This window comes from Camelus bactrianus, chromosome 5, assembly GCF_048773025.1.
Source record: "Camelus bactrianus isolate YW-2024 breed Bactrian camel chromosome 5, ASM4877302v1, whole genome shotgun sequence".
NCBI classification, from domain to species: domain Eukaryota; kingdom Metazoa; phylum Chordata; class Mammalia; order Artiodactyla; family Camelidae; genus Camelus; species Camelus bactrianus.
In genome coordinates, this window is record NC_133543.1 from 72,852,175 (window position 1) to 72,875,464 (window position 23,290).

Below are 23,290 nucleotides of genomic sequence, written 5' to 3' on the forward strand. Positions count from 1 at the left end.
TGAATTTGATCAATGAAAAAGTTAGTGAAAATTTAATTCCTCTCATTATATAAGTACTTACATAATATCCTTAATTTTGCCTCTTGGCAAAGTTACCAAATAAATGATTTGTAAGTGGACTACCAATAGCAGCAAGCAAGCATTTATTTATAAAAAATAATTTTAGCTGGAAATTTAGTTAGCGTCTACCTAGAAAAAATGAAACCCAATTTTAGCTTTTATATAAAGGATAAAAGGCAGAAGCATCTAAATGTGTTAAAGTCACTCTTAAGTTGTATCTTCCCTCATTGGGTCTCACAGCATCCTACAGAGTAGATACAACTAGATCCATTCTACAGATAAAGAAATCAAGAATAAGAAATTAAGAAATTTATCTAACTCAGCCAAAAAAGTAACAGGACTGCCATTCAAAACCAGGCCTCAATTGAAAAACTATGCTCTTCCAGCAAAAAGATAGATACTTTAAAATAACTTAAGAAATTACATAGAAAAATTTTTTGCTGTAACAGGCTCAGCAAAAAAAAATCATTCTTAATGGTTACTGAGAAACCTTGATGTCAAATAAATATAGTCTATAAACAAGATCTTTTAAATAACCAATTAATCATTTCTTGGCATACTCCTGCAGTGAAAAGTTGCCCCTGTGACCTATTCAACCAATTATAATCTCCTGTCCACTGTGTGCATTATCCACGCATTCTGCTTCTCTAACACTGCACCATCCTTACACATACTCTGATATGCGGCAACAAGAATAAAAGAAAATTAGTCAATTTTGTTGTCAAATATTTAAATAAGCAGTGGTAAGGAATGCTAAGTAAAATTTTATTTAGAGACAGTACTCACTGACTAAGTTACATCTTTCCTAAAGACATATATCACTCTCAGCATTAATTCAAAACACACCAAGATGGGGGGTGGAGTACAGCTCAGTGGTAGAGCATATGCTTAGCATCACAAAGCGAGGTCTAGGGTTCAATCCCCAGTACTTCTATTAAAAATAAATTAAAAAACTGGAGGAAAAAAAAAGTAACTATCACTGTGGAATCCACCAAAAAAACGAAAAAAACAAACAAAAACTGAGAGACAAGTCGGCCCACAAAGAAGCCACTGCCACATTTTCAGCAGAGTTGAAGAAGCTGATTAAGGTGAGAGACCACAAAAGAGAGAAAGAGAGAGATTGTAAATTAGCACAGTTATCTCTACATTTGTACACATGACAACAGGGATATAGTAATTTGTCCCATCTTTTAAAAATTATCTTGATTTCAAATTCCTCTGCTGCTTTTCCCTCCCTCACTATAGCAAAACTGTCTCTAATTATTCTTCCATTCTCTCCAGAGCCCCAAACAACCCATTGAAATTGCCTATACCAATGTTATTGTTAAACCCAATAGTCAGTTTTTACTCCTCATCTTATTTGATGTATGGCAGGATAACCCATTTTCCTTGAGTTATTTTCTTCATTTGGCTACTAAGACAACACACTCTGAAAAAGAGTATGTGTGTATATATATGTATATAACTGAACCATTGTGCTATACACCAGAAATTAATACACTGTAAATCAAAAAATAAAAATAAACTGAAAAAAAAAAAAAAGATAACATGCTCTCCTGGCTTCCTCTCTCCATCTCAGTCTCCTTTTCTGATTCTTCTTCATTTCCTCAGTCTTAGTCCTCGGTCCTTATTTCCTCAATTTCCACTCACTCTTTTGATGATCTCCACACAGGTTCATAGCATCAAATACCATCCACATGGTAACAACACCCAAGTTTACATCTCCAGCTTGTACCTCTTGCCTGAACTCTAGATTTATACATCTAACGGTTTGATATCTCAGCTGGATGTCCAGACGGTATCTCAAATTCAACATGTCTAAAACCAAAATATTCCTCCCAGTCTTCCCTATCTCAACAAGTGGCAACTCTGTCCTTTCAACTGCTCAGGCAAGGATGTCCTCTCTTACAACTTATTTTTAAAATCATCCTGGAAGCATTAGCTAAAGTAGTAAGACAAAAGGAAATAAAAGGAATACAGAATAGGAAAGAAGAATTAAAATGGTTTTTGTTCATAGATGACATGAACATCTATGTAAAAATCTGAAAGAATCAACAACAAAAAAAAGCTTAGAACATAGCAAGGTTGCAAGATGCAAGGTTAATATACAAAAGTCAATCACATTCTGATATACCAGCAATGAACAAGGCAAATTAAAACAAATTCCTATTTACATTAGCACCCCCAAATATGAAATACTACCTCAAACAAAATAGGTGTAAGATCTGAATGAGGATAACTACAAAATGTGGATGAAAGATATCAAAGAACTAAATAAATGGAGAAATAGTCATTGTTCATGAATAGGAAGACTCAATATCATCAAGATGTCAGTTCTTCTCAACTTGATCTATGGATCCAGTACAATCTTATTCAAAATCCTAGCAAGTTATTCTGTGGATATTGACAAACTGATTCTAAAGTTTTATGTGTTGAGGCAAAAGACCCAGAATAGCCAGAATACTGTTGAAAGAGAAGAACAATGTCAGAGGACTAACACAATCATCCAACTTTAAGACTTACCATAAAGCTACAGTAACCAAGACAATGTGGTATTGGTGAAAGAACAGACAAATAGATCAGTGGAATAAAACAGAAAGCCCAGAAACAGATCCACACAAATATAATCACTAATCTTTGATGAAGGAACATAGGAAATGCAATGGAGCAAAAAGTCTTTTCAACAAATGGTGCTGGAATAACTGAACATCCACACACACAAAAATTAATCTAGACACAGACCTTGTACTTTTCACAAAAATGAACTCAAAATGAATAACAGACCTAAAAGTAAAATGTAAAACTATAAGACTCCCAGAAAATAACATTGGAGAAAATTTAGATGATCTTAGTTATGGAGATGACTTTTTAGCTACAATACCAAAGCACCATCCATGAAAGAAAAAATTGATAAGCTGGACTTCATTAAAATAAAAAACTTACGCTGTGCGTAAGACGTCTTCCACAGACTGAAAGAAAATATTTGCAAAAGACTCATTCGATAAAGGATGATTATCCAAAATAAATATAAAAAGAACTCTCAAAACTCAACAATAAGAAAACAACTCAGTTAAAAAATGGGCCAAAGACCTAGACAGACACCTCACCAAAGAAGGTATACAGATGGCTAGAAAGCAAATGAAAAGATGTTCAACATAACAAGCCATTAGGAAATCGCAAGTTAAAACAATGAGATACCATTATAGATCTATCAGAATGGCCAAAATTCAGAATATAGATAACACCAAATACCAGCAAGGATGTGAAACAACAGATCTCCCATTCATTGCTGATAGGAATACAAAATGCTATGGCCATTTTGGAAGACAGTTTGGCAGTTTCTTACAAAACTAAACATACTCTTAACCATAGGATCCAGTGATCACACTCCTTGGTATTTACCCAAATAAATGGAAAATATACCCACACAAAAACTTGCACATGGTTGTTTACAGTAGCTTTATTCATAACTGCAAACACTTGGAAGCAACCAAGATGTCCCTCAGTAGGTGAGTGGAAAAATAAACTACAGTACTTCCAGACAATGGAATATTATTCAGTGCTAAATAGAAATGACCTATCAAGCCATAGAAAGGCACAGAAGAAATTAAATGCATATTACTAAGTGAAAGAAACCCATCTGGAAAGACTATATTCCATATGATTCCAACTATGTAACACTCTGGAAAAGGAAAAACTATGAAGATAATAAAAAGACCAGTGCCATGGGTTCAGAGGAGGGAGGAAACAATAAGCAGAGCACAGAGGATCTTTAACACAGTGAAACTATTCTGCACTTTACTACAATGGTGAATACACGTCAGTACACATGTTCAAACCCACAGAACGTACATCAAGAGTGAATCCTAACATAAACTATACATTTGGGGTGGTAAAGATGTGTCACTGCAGGTTCATCAATTGTAACAACATCCCTCTCCAGTGTGGGAGGTTTATAGTGGGGGAGGCTAGGGAGGACACGAGGTGTATGGGAAGGAACTCTCTGTACTTAACGGTCAATTCTGCTGTGAATCTAAAACTGCTCTACAAAATGAAGTTTATTAATCTTTTTTAAGAAAAGTAAAGGACGATAATGTCTGCACTTACTCTCAAATAGTCCAGGAAACAAACAAAAATACAGTATTATATACAATAACAAAGCAAATGTACAAAATGTAACTTAGTGATCTTAATGAAGTACACATGAAAATTTATTTTATCCCTTTTTTTGCAACTTTGCTGCAAATATAAAATGTTTTCAAAATAAATATAAAAAGTGAAACTCTCCAACAGCTTCCCATCTCACTGAGTACGCAACAAGCCCTCACAATGAACTGTAAGAAAGTTCTACTCCTGGTACGCAGGACTCATTGCTACTCCCTGCCAGGCATGTTCCCACTCAGGAATTAGCTATTCACTGTTTGTGTGGTACATTCTCCTACGAAATGTCCACATGGCTTACTCCCTCACATCCTCAAGTCTTTGTCCAAACGTCACCTTCCCCATGAGCTCTTCACCGACCACACTATTTAAAATTCCAGTCTCCTCTCCTACTCCTCATGCTTTTTTGTGCTTTAAATTTTTGTCTGTCTGAACTTCTGCTGTATGACAAGTCCCTAGTTTGTAGGTACTTATTAATTGTTGAAAGAATAAACTGAAAGTATGCTAAACCATGGTGAGTCAGAGTCTAGTTCTTCAGGTTTATAACCACTTACTCATTCATTTTCTAATAATGAAAGCATACTCAGTGGGAGGTATGGATGTTAGCAATATTCTAGCAGGTTGAAGAGAAGTGTGCAGGTACAGAACAATTATAGGCCACTATTTCAAGGCATTTGGCAAAGAAGAAAATAAACTGAAAATACAGAGAACTAGAGGGAAGATACAAAGGAGGGGTTTTTGTTTATTTGTTTGTTTGTTTTTAATAAGCAAGACCTAAGTCTGTTCAAATGCAGACGGTAAGGAGTCAGCAGAGAGAAGTGGAAGATAAGGAACACTAATAGGATAACTAATAAAAAACAGTAAGGGATGAGAACCAGAACACAAATGGAGAACCAGGGGTGGAGAAGAGAAAAAGGATGAGCTCCAAGTGTAATCAAGTTGGTAAGTGGTGCTCAGAGTTGGGGAAGTCCCCTTCAGTTCTCTCCCCTCTTTGCTATGCATTAGAAAGTGAAGCCCCCTGCCAAGCCAGAAAGAAAGTGAGGTGAGGGTTCTGAGATCTGAAGCCAGTAGAGAACAATGGGAAGGGACCACTGAGAGAATGCAAGTGGCAACTGACGAGCAAAAAGGAAATGATAGTTTAATTCAGCTTTCAAAACTAAGAAAGTGTATAACAATCAATCCCATTCTTTTTAGGTTTGTTTTTCTCATTACTATAAAAAGAAGAAAAATCAGATGCAGAATACAGTGTTTTCATTTGGCAGTTTACCTATTTCGAGCAGGAGACTTCCCAGCGTCTTCTTGAACAGATACAAGTCTCGTTGAAAGAGCAGTATTTGAGGAGTCTGGATGAATCAAACTGTAAGGAAAACAGGAAAATACTGAGACAATTTAAGAGCGTTACAGGCAAATCCAATTTCAATGCAGTGCTTTAACATTCAAAAGACTGTTTTTCCCTACAAAAATGAGCTTACAGGTCATTTTTGTTGTCTCCCTTTAATTGAGGTGGAACCAGGATGGTTTTCGTCTTAAGTATATCAAACACTGAAGGACTGATCACGGAGAGTTTATTAAGTATATGGAGTGCCAATAAAATAATCAAATTGGCCAGATGAGTGACTTACAGAGCTCCTTCTCACATCACATACACAAGACTGCAGTGCCTAGAGGCGGAAATACTGAGCTCAAGTGTTTTACTCTCAGTCCCCATAACTAACTGGAAAAGCACTGCAGAGTCAGACAAAGGCAGGTCCAGGGGCAGGCTCTACCTCTTACTAGCTGTGTGACCTTGGGCACATTACTTAATCTGTCTGAACTTCAGCATCCACATCTGTCAAAAAGGGAAAGTAGTTCCTACCACAGGGATATGATGGCTAGAAGAGAACGAACATTAAACAATTAGCATAGAACCTAAAAATTATTCTGCCTTTGACATTTATCCTGCATCTCCCAGAAAGCTTTCAAATATGGTTTATTTTATTAAGTCACACTTGCCAATTCTAGGCTCACACAACAGGGCCAGGCATTCACATGGCACTGCTTACTAAACTAAGAATTGAACAATCCCTCTACTTGTTTTTTTGTTGTTCACTAAATGTAGAATCAATCTTTAAAATTCATAAAATATACATAAACTATAAAGAATCATGATGCCACAAACACCAGTGTATCCATCGAGCAATTTAAGGAAAAAAAAGCATTACCACCAACTTTAAAGTGCTTGTGTTCCTCCCACCCAATCCCACTCCCTTCCCTGCTCTCAATGAAACCACTGTTGTAAATTTTATACTTATCATTCTCTTCCTTTTCTTTCAGTTAACCAAGTATAAATCCCAAGAGAGTGCATTCATTTTGTACATTTCTGAACTTTCTATAAATATGGACATATATGTGACTTCCTTTTCTCCTCCACATTATATACCTGAGATTCATACATGTTGAATGTAGCTATAATTCATTTTTTACTTTTGTCTAAAATCATTGGTTACATACTAATTCCTCACTCCATTAAGGATTATCAGAAAATAACTTATCAGTAAGATGCTAGTTAAAACTTCAAGCACTTTGACATGGCCAGATTTCATACCACACATGAGAAAACTATTTAGCTATAGAAAAAAAAAAAAAATCAGAAACTGATGAACCTAGGATTCTAATTCAAACAATTCCAAGTCACTTCCAAGAAAGAGTTAGTAACATCTTCTACTACCAGACAACATAGCATATTTAGACATATGAAAAAACATGAAATGTCCCTTAGGAAGGAAAAAAAAACTAATTTCATTTACATTGAAACCTTCATTTCATTTACAAATATCATGAGTACAAATTTTAAGCCTCCTCTGAGGACTGAGAATCCTTCTCAAAGAAGCCTACTTTAGAAATTATTAATTTGAATCACTTCTGTTGCTTATTCAATAAACATAATCAAGACCATATATATGCCGTACACTGTTCTTGGTGCCAGGCATAGAACAATGAACAAGACAGACATAAAGTCTCTCCTCTTGTGGAGCTAACATTCTAATTAGTCAATATTATCACTATCCATAAACATTTTCTGTGATCCTTTCTGAGGCAAGCTGAGAAAAAAGAAGAAAATGGTTTATTCGCAAGAAACAATTCAAAGAAGTTAAATGTTAAAGCACTCATAGGTCATAAGACTCTCAGTATTTATCAAATACAAATAAATTTCTATTTAAGTGACAGTACCTTTGCCAGGCAAAATCATCCTCTAAAAATATGTTGCGGCTGGCTTTTCTACTCCCTACAGGTGTTCGGGGTTCACTCGGATCAAGTACAGAGACAGAGGAAGCAGAATCTGAAAGGGCATTCAAGTCTTCGCCAATGGAATTACTGTCCGTGGAATGAGCATAACTTAAGGCTATTTTCCTACAGTATGTACAAGCTCGGAGGTCCCCTAGGAGGGAAAAAAAAAAAAAGGAAATTAAGCAAAAGATAATTAATATATTACTTAACAGAATACATTAAACCTTTGGATTAATAGTTTACCTAGTAACAGGGAAATGTCTTCAAGCACAGAGTACCAAAAAAGACATTTTTTAAAAGTGAAGTAACTTTGTTAGCTCTGATATATTTTTAAAATCATTATTATGATCAATTCATCCAGGTATCCAAAATATCTGAAATATATATATTTTTTTAATTGAAGTACAGTCAGTTACAATTTGCCAATTTCTGGTGCACAGCACAATGCCCCAGTCATACATATACATATATATATTCATTTTCATATTCTTTTTCATTAAAGGTTATTACAAGATATTGAATAGAGTTCCCTGTGTTATACAGAAGAAATATCTGAAATATTTATAGCAAGTTAAAAAATTTGACTTAATGCACTAGAAAATTCTGCTTAAAAGAATATTTCTCAAGGTTCTAAAAGTGAAGTAACAGATCTATCAGAAACAGTAGGTTTAAGAAAAAAAAAATTTTTTTTAATTGAGTACATAAACCACAAATAGAAACACATTTTCCCCAGGTAACAAGCAAGGAGGAAAAAAGTTATTTAGTTCTCTCTGTGAAGTTATGAAGAGCGGCCTCCACGAGGGGGCATAGTTTTAAAAATAAACAAAATTGTCTTATACACAACTTGAAATATGAGGGGGAAATGATAAAGGAAATTCTTATAATGAAAGTTTAGATGGAACTGAAACATTCTTGGGAGGACAAACAAAAAGGTTATTTAATAACTTTAAATGCTGTACTTTTTTTTCAGGATGTAGTCCAAATATAAGTTTTCATTACCATCCTGTTTGTCTCTAACAATTTTTATGTGATTCTGTGACATTTTAGTGTACTAAAAAAGGAGGTGATAAGTAAATTTTATTAGTAACACATTACTTAACAATTCTACCTTAATCCTTTTTATCATTAACATTAGAAAACTTAAGTGACATGGAGCAAAAGACTTCTAAAAGTCAACCGTACTGTGTTTTTTACCACAATTACTACCAAGTATAATAAAGGGTCTTTCATTTTTCATTTTAAGACAACTATCATGTAGTACTCAGTTTTATTAAATTATGCATGTACTTTAAGCAAAATTAAATTATCACTTATGTTATGTTACTCATTTCTAACACTATGATTCAACAGATGAATCTAAAGAAAAACATTTCCACTTCAATCAGGAACAACAAAAAAAATTGAAAAAAATTACCCAGTCCAGGATAAACGAGAGCACTAGGCCAAAGTACCAGCTGACCAAAACAGAATTCAGTAAGGAGATGAAATTACTATTCGCAAATAGGTCTTTAAGTTGACACAACAAAAACTCGTTCTTGCACTGTAAAGGAAGTCTCCCTCAACCAGTCAGCTATTAGAACGAAAATTATCAGATCAATAAAGGGAGCCAAGCTTGACCAGTTTCTACTTCATGAAGAATCTTCACCAGCAAGGGCCTACTAAGCACATGCCTATATTAAGTGATGGAGTTAAAAGGTTGATGGGATGCCACCCTGCTATCAAAGAACTCAGTCCACTGGAGACCACAGACACATTTAATTAAAAAGTTGCATGACAGATGCAGAGATACCACTGCTACTACCACCAATAATAGCTCAACATGAATTGACCCCTTTCAAATGCCCATGCAGTCTAGGTATTTATTCCAGGCCACGATGTACAATTGTGTCCAAAATCTATTACCCCATGTGCAGTGATTAATTTCATGTGTCAACTTGGCTGAGTCATTGTTTGGTCCAACAATGTCTAGTTGTAGTCTAGTTGTTGCTGCAAACTTTTTTTTTCTTTTAAGATATGGTTAACATTTACAATCTGCTGACGTTAGTTAGATTAACCTCCATAATGTGGGTGGGCCTCAACCAGTCATTTGATGGCCTTAAGGTCAAACACTGAGGATACCAGGAGGAAAAAAAGAATTCCAATTCCAGTCTTCAAGATAGAAATCCTGCCTGAGTTTCCAGCCTCCTAAGAATTCAGACTTGCTGGCTCCAATAATCATTTGAACCAATTCCTCAAAACAAACTTCTTTTTATATATAAACATCTGTGCGCATGTATTGGGGATGTAAATATCCTATTAGTTCTGTTTCTCTGGAGAACCCTGACTTAAGATAAATTTTGGTACCAAGAGTAGTTCTAGTGTATGTGCTGCCGAAGCAAGCACCCAAGAGCAGTTCTAGAGTAACAAAACTTGAAGGATGAGTTTTCTAAATTGGTTCTTCAGTTTCTGGAACTGGTTCTCTGATTAAAAGTAATGAGGGCTCTATTCCTAGTAGTAAAGAGAATGCTGACAGTCCACGGTGTGATGTGGCCACAGAATAACATAAAATATCACCTACGGATACTCCTAATCAAATACTTGCAGAGGCAAAGATCTGGGCGACCATGTCTGTCATATCTTAGGACATTTTTTGTCACACTAATGGGTGTAATGAGATTAACTGCTCTTAACTGCAATGAACAGAGAAAAGAATGACCTCAGGAATTCAGATTCTCAGATTAAGAATTGTACAATGTACCTGAGTTTCTGTGTCTTCCCTGAAAGAAACCAAATATAGCTGCAGAACTAAGATTGCTGAAAATCAAACCAAGAGTCTCATCCTGCAAGTGAGTGAATCACAACACATGCTGTATCACTTAACCTTGCAATATGTCTGCTACTGAAGTAGGGAAACTGTTTATAAAGGAATGAGATCCTGAAAACTGGAATGGGGATATCTGGGAAGATCCCAATGAAGCCGAGAACACTGAACTCCCAATTTCTGCTTAGTCTTCTTTGCGAGTTAGAAGTAGCCTTTCCACTCTGTCTGAGATTAACCCTTCTTTGCCTGAGAAATTCACAACGGCCTCCCATGAGTTAGCTGCCTTGCAAGAAGACACTGCTTATTTCCCTCAGGACCCATTCCACTATCCTCTGCTTCTAGGCCTATAACAAGACTCAAGTCCCAGCAGACCCTGAAACGTGAGTTATAAAGTGAGACCCATGAGTAGACAGATACACTACACTTCAGAAGAACTACATTTTTTTCCCAACTCAAACAGAAACCCAGGGAATATGTGTGGGAATGGATATCAAGGGTATAGGATAACAATGGAAAGAATATAAAATTGGATCAAACTGAATTTATTGACATAGGCCCATTAAGCAGAGATTCTGGATGTTGCAGCTCAAGGTGTTAAAAGGGTCTCTACCAGTCTGGTTAATCAGTCTGGTTAATCTGGTTGGCCAACCCTAAATGAAAGTGCAATGGCAGAATCATCCTGGAATGCTATAAAAGAAGGGATCCAAAGGCACAGGGAGACTGTAATGTTAAGAGCAGATTTACCAAGTAAGATCTGCTCACTCGCCCCAGGGAAATCCACCAGACATACCTTTCACCAACGCTATAAGAAATACACTGTATACCACAGGGAACTATATTCAATATCTTGTAATAACCTATAATGAAAAAGAATATGAAAACAAATATATATATATTCATGTATGACTAAACTATTATGCTGTACACCAGAAATTGACACAACACTGTAAACTAACTATACTTCAATAAAAAATAAATAAATAAATGTATGAAGTAATGATTGAAATACTTTCTAAAAAAAAAAAAAGACTACAAGAAAAAAAAAAATCTATGAAGGAAGCCCCTGCATCCTTGTAGAGGTCACTCTTCCTTGCAGGTCAGAAATCATAGAGGGAACTGCTGGCACTGAACTGGGAAACCTAAGTGCAATGGGGACCACTGGACCCCAGGGTGACAGGGGCAAAGTGGCGGCATTTAATCACCAAAAACAAGGTGTGCATGTCACCATAACAGATAGCAGTTAAAAGTGTAATTAGAATAGTGACATAATAAAGATCTATGGCACTGATTACAGTGTTCCTAAAAGTAAGACATAGAAAACAAACTTATGGTTACCAGGGGGGAAAAGGGAGTGGGAAAGGATAGACTGGGAGTTCAAGATTTGCGGATAATAACTACTATAATATAAAATAAACAACAAGTTTATACTGTATAGCACAGGTAATTATTTTCAATAGCTTATAATAACCTATAATGAAAAAGAATATGAAAAGAAATATATGTATGTATATGTATGACTGAAGCATTATGCTGTACACCAGAAACTGACACAACATTGTAAACTGACTATACTTCAATAAATAAATTTTAAAAATTGGAAAAAAAAGTAAATGGGTAGTCTACTAAATTCTTACACGATTTGTATAAGAAAAAGAGTTGTAGATCAAGTGAACAGAAGTCTAGCTTGAATCAAAAAAGAGTCATTACCCCTCAGCCAATTCTCAGACTTCAGCCATTTACAGACCGAGAATTCCCTGAATGAAGGGAGGCTGGGTCACCCTGAGGAAGAACCCCACCACACTGCCAAAAAACGTGCACTGCTAATCTTCCTACTAGCCTCCCCAAGGGACTACAGCCTTTTACCAGGGTGACTGTGCTTTGAGAAAAAGGTAATAGTCAAACTTGCGGGGATTACTGGACTTTGGCTCGGAACTAACACCAATTCAAAGAGGCCTAAAACATTACTGTGGTTTACCACTCAGGGCAGGGGCTTATAGAGGTGAGGCAATCGGTGGAGTTTCAGCAAAGGTCCATCTTACAGGGAGTTCAGTGGGTCCCTGCATCCATTTGTGGTTATCCCCTAGTCCTAGAATATATAACTGGAATAGACATACTCAGCAAATGGCAGACTACCTATAATTGTTCCCTGACCTGTGGGGTGAGGGCTATTATGGTAGTTCTGGCCTCCAGAATTGTGAGACAACAAATTTCTGTTTGTTGTAAGCCACTCAGTTTGTGGTATTTTGTTAGGAAAGCCCTAAGGAACCAATACACCAACCATATTAACAAGACAGGGTTAAATCCTAATGGTAATGGGAGCTCTGAGAGGGTTTTAGACAGGGGAATATCTTGACATGATCAAATAAGCATTTTATAGGATATTGATTAAAGTATGAAAAATGAGTTACAAGTACGGAAAAACTAAAAGTAAAAAAAAAATCTTTTAAAGGCTGTAGCCATAAGCTGCATGGAAGATAATTTGGGTCTGAAGCAGTTTAGGGAGGAAAAAAGTGAATAAGGCCAAAAGAAAGATCTGTATGATAAAAATAACAGGAGAGAGATGCTAAGGGTGTTCTCTTTTTGGTATCTCTGTCAACCTTCCACTCCCTAATCACTGTATAAATCCATACACCATGGTTTAGTTTTTTCTGCTTCAAAAAATAATTTTAAATTTCTACATTACTAAAATTTAGGGAAGAATATGAGTAAATGCAATTTGCTAAAGCAGCGTGTCATATAACCTAAGGAATATCTGTGTTTTGTAAAATAAAAACTCTCACAGTAATGTAAAGCAATGATCTACTCTACCCACCCTGTCTAGTAAATAAAAGTTAACCATCCCATGGCTGTTTGCTCACATTTGTGATACACTGTCTTTTACTCTTCTTATTTATGAGCATCCGTATCTGCTTTATTATTCGACTAAAGGTCCTGAAAAGCAAAGCCGTGTCTCCCTCAGGTTTACATCCCCTCATGTGTCTCACATGTAAACTCCAAAATAAAAAATGACTTAATATGGATCCTGTGTTATAATTATTTTACAATCACCTTTGAAAACTGTAAAACTGTCAATAAATGCATTTACCTGTATAACCCATAAATTTTCCAGGGATTTCTTGATTGCAGCAACGACTGCAAAAAATCTGCCCACACAGTCGGCAGTGATGTCTGCGCCTAAAAGTGGTAAATTTCTCATTACAGTCATAGCACTCTTTACACTGGCTATCTGGCATCCAGTATTGCTTCAGGTCACTATCCTGTAACAAGAAAAAAATGTGAGGCTTCTTGAAAATATTGATTATTTAGATGCAATGCAAATGCGATGCTAATCAAAATCCTAGAAGGTTTCTTTTGCAGAAATTAACAAGCTGTTTCTAAAATTAATATGAGAATGCAAAGGGCCAAAATGATCAAGACGATTTTGAAGAATAAGATGAAGGACTTGTAGTATCAGCCATTAAGACTTATTCTAAAGCTACAAAGTTCTAGACAGAGTATTAGTACAATGATAGAAAAAAATGGAGCTGTGGAAGGGCACCCAGGCACACCCTCACATATACATATGGACTTATGACAAGACTATAACACAATCAGTGAAGGGTGGTCTTTAAAAAAAATGGTGCTGGGTCAAATTGGACATCCACAAGAAAAAAATGAATCCTGACTGCCTATACTTCACACAAATAATAAACCTTCCTAAAGAAACCATGGGAGAATAGTTACTGCCCCTGGGCTAGAAAAACACTTCTTAAACACAAAAAGCACAACCCATAAAAGGAAAAAAAAATTGATAAATTAAAGTTAAGAATTTATGTGTAAAAATATGGTGTTCACAGCTGGAGTTAGTATTAACTGACCTTTCTTTCAAGTGGCATCATACCACTCTCCTGAGTACAGCATGATGCCTACATTATAAGCAATCTCCTAAAGCCTTTAGACAGTACCTGGCTCTTCCCCTCCATGATTTCCTTGAGGCGTTTTAATACTGTACTGAGGCTTCGGAGCTGAACAGCTGTACGAGGGTCATGACCTCCAAAGGCAGGTTCTGCTTTCCTTCTGGCGTCTAAGTCAGATTTACCAAAAAAAAAAAAAAAAACAAAAACAAAAAACCTTAATAGTCCGTACTATTGATGCAAAGTGCCTCTTATTTTAGTATATACTTATGTTCTCCCAGCCAGTGATATGGACTGAGAGGTAAAACTAGTCTTGTTAAGAGTAAAAGGCTAGTGAAAGTGTTTATTACCATGTAAAACACTGCTTCACAAGAAAATAAAGGCTACCTGAGACAAGCACTGTCTGAGACCACCGATGATTTTGAGACCGGGATGGGAACATCACTTAACGTGGTCCAAAATTCATTAATGACTTCTTGGGTTCTTTGGTCTCAAGACATAATAAATAGCTGCTAGAGATTTAGCAGAAGGGAAAGCAATCCCAGTGAGTTATCCTAGCCTAGTCTCTACACTTAAACAGGTCAGCAACAGGGCTGAACAGTTCAGTTCAGTCTGTAGACCAGAAACCCAAAGGCTTACGGAGTAGGTCATCAGAAAGGAATTGAATGGCCAGTCCCCACAGAATCTGACAGACTTCAGAGCATCCTGGATGACTTGTAAGTTATCCACAGACTTCCCTTCATCAATGTCCAAGCAGGTTTCTCTTCACCAAAGAACTGCTAGAACTCCAATTCTGCCCTTCCCTGCCACCTCCGCATCCCTGCAGCTTTAAGCTGGAAAGGATCACTTGCTCTTGAGATAGCTATACTGGAGCCAGTCCTGTCACTAGTAAGACAAGCCTACATTCCAGAATGTGGTGTGCACACAAAGCTGTCATATATTACTTCCTTATTGTTAGAGCAAGATTACAACTACAGTTTCTACCTATTCCTGGCTCCAGCAGTTATTAAACCTAAGGATGAAGTAGAGGTGGCTCAACAAAAAGGATGAACATCCCTATCAGCTTAAACTCATTAACCTAACAACCTATGGCAAAGCAAGCTGGAAAATACCCCACCCTAAATCTTCCCCAAACTCATTTATTTGCTAGGTTTGCTTAAGGTATTCTTTACTTTGGTCAGGTGGGAAAGAAAGGATTACTAAGAAATGAAAGGTTGGTATCTAAATCTAAACTGACAAAGAACTTTCCAAGATATTAATCATGGAAATAATCATATAAACTGTACCTATGTTAGGAAACTTTGAAAACTTTATCTTTCTATAAATAATATCTTAATTCCAGCAGACACATCAGATGTGTTTCTAGAACAAAAATGTATAGGTATTAGAAGACCAAATTGTTCTTGAGTCTCCATGATAAACCAACTCTCCATGATTTATGAATTGAAAAGGAGGCAGATAAAGCTGTTACAACAGTAAGGCTGTGTTTCCATGCATGGACAACAATTAACTGTGAAGCCCCTTGCGCTTAGCCACTTTGGAATATAAGCGAGTAGAAATAGCACTGTCCATTGAAAAAGAAGGAGCAAGACTGTTCCTAGAGCCAGCAGAATCACAGATCACAGATCATGGATGAAGATGAAAGAGACTAAGAGAAAATCTGTCAAGTACTCTGCCTTCAAGCAAATCATCTTAGTTGCTGCTATTATAAAATAAATATTACAAAATTAGATGACTTTCTAATGTCACAGAGCTAGTAAATAGTGAAATCACAGCTTTTGAGTAGGAAAACTAGAAAACTAGAACTGGACCGATCAAACAGACCCAGGCTTGTGAAGCTCAAATGCCTAGAGCAGTAGCTCACAGTGAAAAGGAATGTGACAATGAATATATGTATGTTCACGTATAACTGAAAAACTGCTCTACACTGGAAATTGACACAACATTGTAAACTGACTATAACTCAATAAAAAAGTTAAAAAAATTTTTTTTTAAATGCCTAGAGCAGCTAAGGTAGAATCAAACAATCAAAGAATCACGTGGACTTATAAAGACAATAAGGAAAGGTGGGGACTGCAGCAAACTAGACATACAAACTCCACCTAGTGATATTTAAGTTCAAGTTTATCAAAACACCAAGGCAAGGACTGGTAGGCTGTCAGTCTGTAACTTCTAAAAGATTATATTCTAGTCCAACTCCTCAATTTTACAAATGAAGAAATCCTATGCTTCGTTCAGCACAGGATTTAGTCAAAAGAGCTCCCTTAACAAAAATAGGAGTGTTACCACAGGTCAGGTTCAAGAGAAAAGAAGAGTTTAAGGTTAAAAGGTTAACGTGGGAATGGTCTCTCTCTTCCATCCATTTGGAGTAAAGAGCTCACTTTCTTCATCTCCCTCTTCCCACCTTCTGGTTCTTCCTTTCAAATGGCCGACATAACCCAGGCTGAGGCCCTATGCCCTGAACCTGCAGAGTGCCAGCTCTACTCCAGTCCTCAGGGAGAAACTCTTCTGGTCGGTTTCTGCTCCTCCTCTGACCCACCAGAAGAGGGTTCTGAGCCAAGTCTCAACAAGCAATGAAGTATCCTTCTGCGAACCACTGTTACCTGCGCCTGCCTATCTTTCACCCAAAGATCTCATGGGGAAAACTGGCCAGAGAAGACAGGATCTGACGTTCAGGGACACCTGATTTCCAAGGCTACACACCTCCCCCTCGATTATGCTCTCTCTCACAGCCTTTCTCCTGTCACCCTGAGTTGGGCAAATGATTGCACTGAGTTTAATAATCTAACAGAAATAAGACATAAAACAACTCCCTTTATCTAGTTTCTCGATTCAGGCACTGATCTCAGCCTGTGCTCAACAGAACGGCATGAAAATGAAGATGACCGCGTAGCAGACCAGGATGGAGAACAAACAGGCGAGAGGAGCTCAGCTTATCCAGCCACACTGACAGTTTGCACCCCAACAAGGACAGAAGGCCAAGAGCAAGTGGCAGCCCACTAATGGAGCTGAGAGACTTCCGCAGCCAGAGGCATGCACATCACATTACACTGGCCACCCCAAGAACAGATGCAGCATTCAGTCACAAAGTTGAAACTAACCTGCGTTCTCCTGGGGCTGCTGCAAACTGTTCTCTGCTGAAACCCAAGCAAGTAATTAATCAAAAAACAGTCACGAGATCTATCTCTGCCTTGCCTAAATTAAAGTTTAATAAAATGTTTAAGAATTCTTTCTTAGGTATCAGCAAATTCTTTCACTATCAAGGTAACAGTCTCATTAATTCTGAAGAGTGACTGACTATTCTAAACAGCAAAAAAGTTAAGTCAATAAACAACCTGGGAAACACAGTGACTGTGGGAAAATCTAACACACAGAGAGAAATGAAAGAAGAACACTGCCCTACCTAACACTGAAGATCGCCGCTGGAGCTCCTCATTAAGCTGTTTTTTATAAGGTGTGGGTGATCTCACAGATTGTGTCCTCGAAGGCAGCTGAGGGCTGGTCCAACCTCCACTCAGAGACTGCTGCTCTCCCTGGCCCCCTTCTGCTCTCTCTGTGGCAAAGGAAAGCTTGGAATTATCGGAAAATTGAGACTCAGAGTTCAGCAAAGAGAAGGAAATAGATGAGATTTTAAGGAAAGAGTGTATACTTGTATTCTGCACCTAAATAAAAATTACGTTTTGTTTTGTTTTTTAATTCAAAGAAGGTGGCAAAATTACAGGCCAATAATTACATCTTTGGGATATGTGACCTTCAGTTTGTTTTACTTTTCATTAGAAATATTAAAGGAAACAATGCAAGCATCACATGAAGGCAGAGATATGTTGTTGTTGTTGTTCTGTTTTATTGATGGGATAGACATACCCCTTGTGCTATTTAAACAGTGCCCAGTGAAGAGCAGGTGCTCAATAAACATTTGCTAAATAAAAAGATTACTGTCATATTATGGTTCAATTGAATATGGTAACCTAGGTGGGATTCTGGAACAAAAAAAGGACATTACGTAGACACTGAAAAGCTATGAAAATAATGCATACTTAAGTTGGTAATAATACATCAATAATGGTTCATTAACTGTAATAAATGTACTATATCAATGTAAGGTGTTAATTAACCGGGGAGCCTGAGTGTAGGGGTATATGAGAACTCCTTGTATTATTTTCCCAATTTTTCCACAAATCTAAACCTATTCTAAAAAGTAAGATTCTTGAGGGTTTTTTGTTTTTTTTAAAGATCATTGTCTTCAAAATGGTGTAATGGAGGTTTTATAGAGCTTTAAACGTGACTGCTAATAAGTCAGTTGATATCATTAAAATTTCTACTGAGTTAATTAAACTATTAACTCCCAAATCCCTTACAACTAGAGGGATTACTTTCTAACACATTTCAAACAACACAGCCAAATATAAAGCAAAAGATGTAGACCATATTTTTTTTTAATTCTTCCAATGAGTAAAAAATATGTCACTTAAAAAGAGCTCATTTTTAAAATACCTTTTCATTTGGTGTCATTAAATGTACACCTTAACCTAATGGGTTTAAGCCAACAAGGCCTTGCTGACACCTTTCAATTTTTGAAAAATAAGAATCTTTCCTCCCATGTGCTGGTTCTTTAGATTCACTGCTATAATTAAAATCTTTTGGCTATTAACCCTTAAAAGAGTAAAGTCTATTCTATGAACTTAAGAAAACTGAAATATATTAAGGGAAAAAAAATGCTAACTTCTCTTTAAAAAGAGACCTCCTTTCAACATTTAGTTTTCAATTCAGATCTTCAGTTGCCAATAATATAAAAAATTTTTGTATTTCTCTTCTTATGTAGTTAACCCCAGTGACCTATGATTAAAGCTGCCTCCTTGTTAATATTTCACTTTCTTGCAAAGACACAGCATGAAAGTTGAACAAGAGAATTTCAGAGAATCAAGACTGTAGGTTCTCTGATCTTTAAGAATAAGTCTTACCTTTGTTAAATCGAAAGAGATTTACAAAAGAACTATACGCTGATTTAAAAGGAGGCTCGTCCTGATCAGGAGTCAAAGGTTTAAAGTGTGTGAGATGAGAAGGACTAGTAGGAGATCGAGGCAAATCACTAGCAGAGTCCAATGTTGGGGAAGTCTTATCATCTGTGGCCATTTCATGAGTCTAAAACAAAAGAAATAAACAAAAGATGTAAGTTCCTCAGGAAGCCCAACAGTTGATTGCAAATAGCATCCAAATATCTAGACATCTGACTTCAAAAATTCGGACAGATGAAAACCAAAGACTAAATAAAACTAGGTTAGTACATATTTCAAATTAAGATTTGAAAAGGAAGAGCCTCAATCATCTAAAACCAGGATTGTATGTAATCAATTTAATTTTCAACATTACCATTCAAATTATAGAAAATACCAAAATTATCAAAAATTTGGAGGTAAGGTACAAATATTAGCAGGTAAAAAGAATTTAAAAGATTTTTTTTACACAAGCATACAAATTCCTCAAAGTTTTATTCTGCTTATTTCTGTCTTTTCCTTTATAAAAAAATTATATAAATTTCCACAAAAAGGAAATGAAATCGTCATCCCTTAGTGACATTTCTGTTCAGCCTCAAAACTACCTCAGGTTATGCTTCATCACCTCTGAGAAGTATCCAGATCAACAAGCTGTTCCCCATCACCTTGTCTCCTAGGCACAGGCACCTGGTTTTCCTCTTTTTAAGCCTAAACTTGTATAGGCACTACAATAAAGATCTTAAAAAGGGCTTTTTTGGTAATAACCCAAAATCATAATTCAACCAAAGCAGTAAAGTGAACCACATCACCAGATGAAGGTTACAGAAAAGCTATTTCCTGCCATATCGAATACTTCAAATAAAAGAGAAGAACCATGAACTATTTATAAACTCATCATTAAAATGCTGCAGTTTATAATCTAATTTACACTTTACAAAGAGGACATTACACTCATAAAATGCTTTTCACTTTCAAAGTCCTATCGGCCATCTCATTTCATTTTTACAAAATCCTGGAAGATACAGAGCTGGCCTTATTACTACATTTTTACCTTTGAGGCAACCAACGTACACTGAACCGAAAACAAGTTCCTCGAGGGTCACACAGCTAGTCGGTGGTAGAGCCATAAATGGATGTCAAGTTTTACCCCAGAATTATTCTTTAGAGCAAAATTAGTTTTGTAACTCTTCAGACTTCCAATTCTGGTCTACCTGAATTCTAACTACTCGGGACGTTGCCTGATTAATAATTTAATTAATTATTAATTAAACAAAGCAAAAATGAAACCACTGACGAACAGAACTTTGGCAACATTTAATGGAACGGAGGGCGGGGGTAAGGAAAGGAGGAAGAAAAGGAAGAAGAAGAGGAAGGGGCGGGGGGAAGGGTGGGAAGGGGGACAAAAGAGGAGGAAGCAAAGAGGGAAAGAAGAACTCCCCTTTGAAAGTGTCATGACAATCCGTATTCCAGCACAAAGGGTTGGAAAACCAGCTGGTGATTGATCAAGTGTAAATTCAAAAAGGTATAAAAGCGGGGTGTGGTGGGGGAAGAGGGCACTGGAGAGAAAGGATAATGTGAGGGCAACAACAATCTGAAAACCTCAGAGAACAGCCTACATTCCACTTTGACACAAGCAACATGAGAAGCAGAGTTAGCAACCCTCCTAAAGAGTCTTGGCATTACACCACAGGGTCACCCACTACAGACTATCATTAGGCTTTGGAGATGTGGGGATAAAAATTACCATGAAAACACACACCAAGTGTAGTTTCTGAAACAAATACAATCACAGAGTTAATCTTAGTAACAACATTAACGATACCACAATCCTGAGAAAACTACCTTACAGCTCTTATTCTCCAGCAGCTTAATAACTGCCTGTGATAAAAAACTAGGACTCTTTCCTATCTGAGGAGTAATTAGAAGTATCAACTGACTCATTCAAAGCCCTCTCATATTACCAGCACTTTGCCTCTTCTCAGTTGAAGGCTACTAGTCTATGCAGACCCACTGCACTCTATCAAGAGGCTAATCAGGTAATGAAATTTAGAAAATCAGCCTGCTCTACCAGGCAAACCAAAATCTTAGCAGATGAAAAAATCCAAGCATCAGTTCAGTCATTTCTAAGTACTGTTTTTTAATATTTAAAACATATTTATCGCCCATGTGGGACAAAGTTCTAGTTTTCTGATTTCCTACCCAGCCTTACTTCCAACATGAGGCACTATATATGGCTCCATGACCTATAACTCTATAGAATAACAAGAGCACAAAAATGAGAATTTTTACGTCTGTAATAAGGATTGTTGAAGACTGGATAGTTAAGAATATTATTGAAACCCATGATTTTACAACAAGGTTCTAATGTTCTAAAGAAAGTGATTTAGTCTACTTGCAACATGCTTTTATAGTCGGAAGAGAATTATTTCAATGCTATGAATGAACATACAGATGCACTAAAATAAAAAAGGAAATAGAAAAACAAACAAAAAAACATTTAACAATGCAAGACAGCTGAATACTAGAAATGTTAGTTCCCATCTACAAAGATGTTTTTGTTCAATTTTTGATCGACATACCAACAGATCAAGGTTTTCTAAAGGAAAACCACATGATCCATATTACTCTCCCCATAAAAAAGAAAAAGGGAGGACACGGACGGTAGTCTTGCTCTGCAGAAGAAACTTAACCTGCCCATCTTTGTCACAAACTAGAATCCAACCGAAAGAAACTAAGAATATCTTTTGTAAGAACTCTGATAGTGGGAGTTTGGATGTGCCAGAAAACAAGACTCAAATAAATCAGAAATAAGATTCAAATAAGTCAGAAATAAGCACAAAATACCAAGAGGCAACTTCTGCTGTCAACATAGGAGTAATTTTACAAGAGGATGCGCTGAATCTGGACAGGATAATTTAATAAATGCACTCATCAGATAAACAATAACTTGACTCACACAGAATTCCAGCATTTCTCGTATTTCTTTAATGTCTTACTTGTAATTTCTATGTTGAACAGAAGAGTGCTAATTCCTAAAAATACTCCATTCTCATCCTGTTAGGAACGTTCTAAACAAGAAGAAAATACAAACTGGGAAATCAAGTCTCCTTCCTCAAGAGCCTGTGAAACACAGGTACAAATGTTAAACCTACAAGGAGGAAAGGCAAGCACTGAAGGAGGTATGTATACATCTGAAACCCTACTACTGGTGTCGTTTCTGTACATGAGAAACTTTCTCGTCCTGTCTACGGATGCACCTTCGAAACACAGGCTCAGAGCTTATCCATCAGCGGGAGGACAACTGGACTCTGCACCTCTGAAATAAACTCAAGTACACGGGACAAGAGAGGGGCGAGGGAACTTCAAATGTTTCCAAGGAAATCTCTTCAAGAACAGCCCCACCCGGCTCCCTTCCCCACTAGCCAGGCAAGGGGCAGCCGGAGAATCAGGGGGGCCGACTGACTGCGGGCCCAGGCTCTCTGCCCTTCCTTGCCCACCCTCGGCCGCAGCCCGGCCTCAGCCGCGGTGGAGAAGCCCCAGCTCTCGCCTTCACTTCAGACTTCCCCTCCGCTCCGGCCCCGGAGCTTCCCAAACTGGCCGCCTTCCCGGCCCTCAGCCCCAGCGGGGCCGCGCGCCAGACCGCCTTCCTTACCTGCGCCTCCTGCCCGGCCCCGCCGGCCCACCCTCCACCCCAGCCTCCGCTTCGCCCGGTTCAGGCGCAGCAATGGGGCTCGGGAGCGCGGCGCCGCGGTAGCCTGGACGCCGGCGGTTGCGGCAGGAAGCAAGGCTGCTTACATGGTTGCTGCGGCCTCTCGCTTCCCCCCACCCAACGCTCCGCCCCCAGTTCCTCCTCCCCTCCAATCCGCAATTCCGCCCGGCGCAGGCTCCGCCCCCCCTCCCCGCCCGCACGACGTTCGGATCAGAAGCTCAGGCAGAAGAAGTCCAGCCCAGATAGAGTCGTGCTCGACACCTTGACGGTGATTAGGCCGCCTCAGCCTTGCTAGAGGAAGCCACGGCGGCTGCGCGCGTGAGCATCACGCGTGCGGGTCACCGGATGGGTGCCCGCTAGACCGCGGTTACCGTATGTGTTCGATGATGTGGGCACATATAATGTG

At 37.7% G+C, this 23,290-nt stretch overlaps 1 protein-coding gene across 8 annotated transcripts in view; it reads right to left on the reverse strand.

Annotated features, from left to right (window-relative positions):
- PIKFYVE (phosphoinositide kinase, FYVE-type zinc finger containing) overlaps positions 1–22,991 on the reverse strand; it is a 73,228-nt gene extending 50,237 nt beyond the window's left edge. For 4 of the 8 annotated variants that reach the window (XM_074364093.1, XM_074364092.1, XM_045520485.2 and 1 more), the window contains exons 1-8: positions 22,828–22,991; positions 19,143–19,323; positions 17,585–17,734; positions 17,283–17,318; positions 14,233–14,351; positions 13,374–13,545; positions 7,432–7,639; positions 5,489–5,578 (exon numbers count right to left, since the gene is read on the reverse strand). In XM_074364093.1, the coding sequence (XP_074220194.1) occupies positions 5,489–5,578; positions 7,432–7,639; positions 13,374–13,545; positions 14,233–14,351; positions 17,283–17,318; positions 17,585–17,734; positions 19,143–19,314 (947 nt within the window). In that variant the 5' untranslated portion in view covers positions 19,315–19,323; positions 22,828–22,991. The remainder of the gene's footprint in view (positions 1–5,488; positions 5,579–7,431; positions 7,640–13,373; positions 13,546–14,232; positions 14,352–17,282; positions 17,319–17,584; positions 17,735–19,142; positions 19,324–22,827) is intronic. The other 4 variants (XM_010960084.3, XM_074364091.1, XM_045520490.2 and 1 more) reach the window with 2 other exon arrangements.
- Positions 22,992–23,290: the final 299 nt, after the last annotated feature.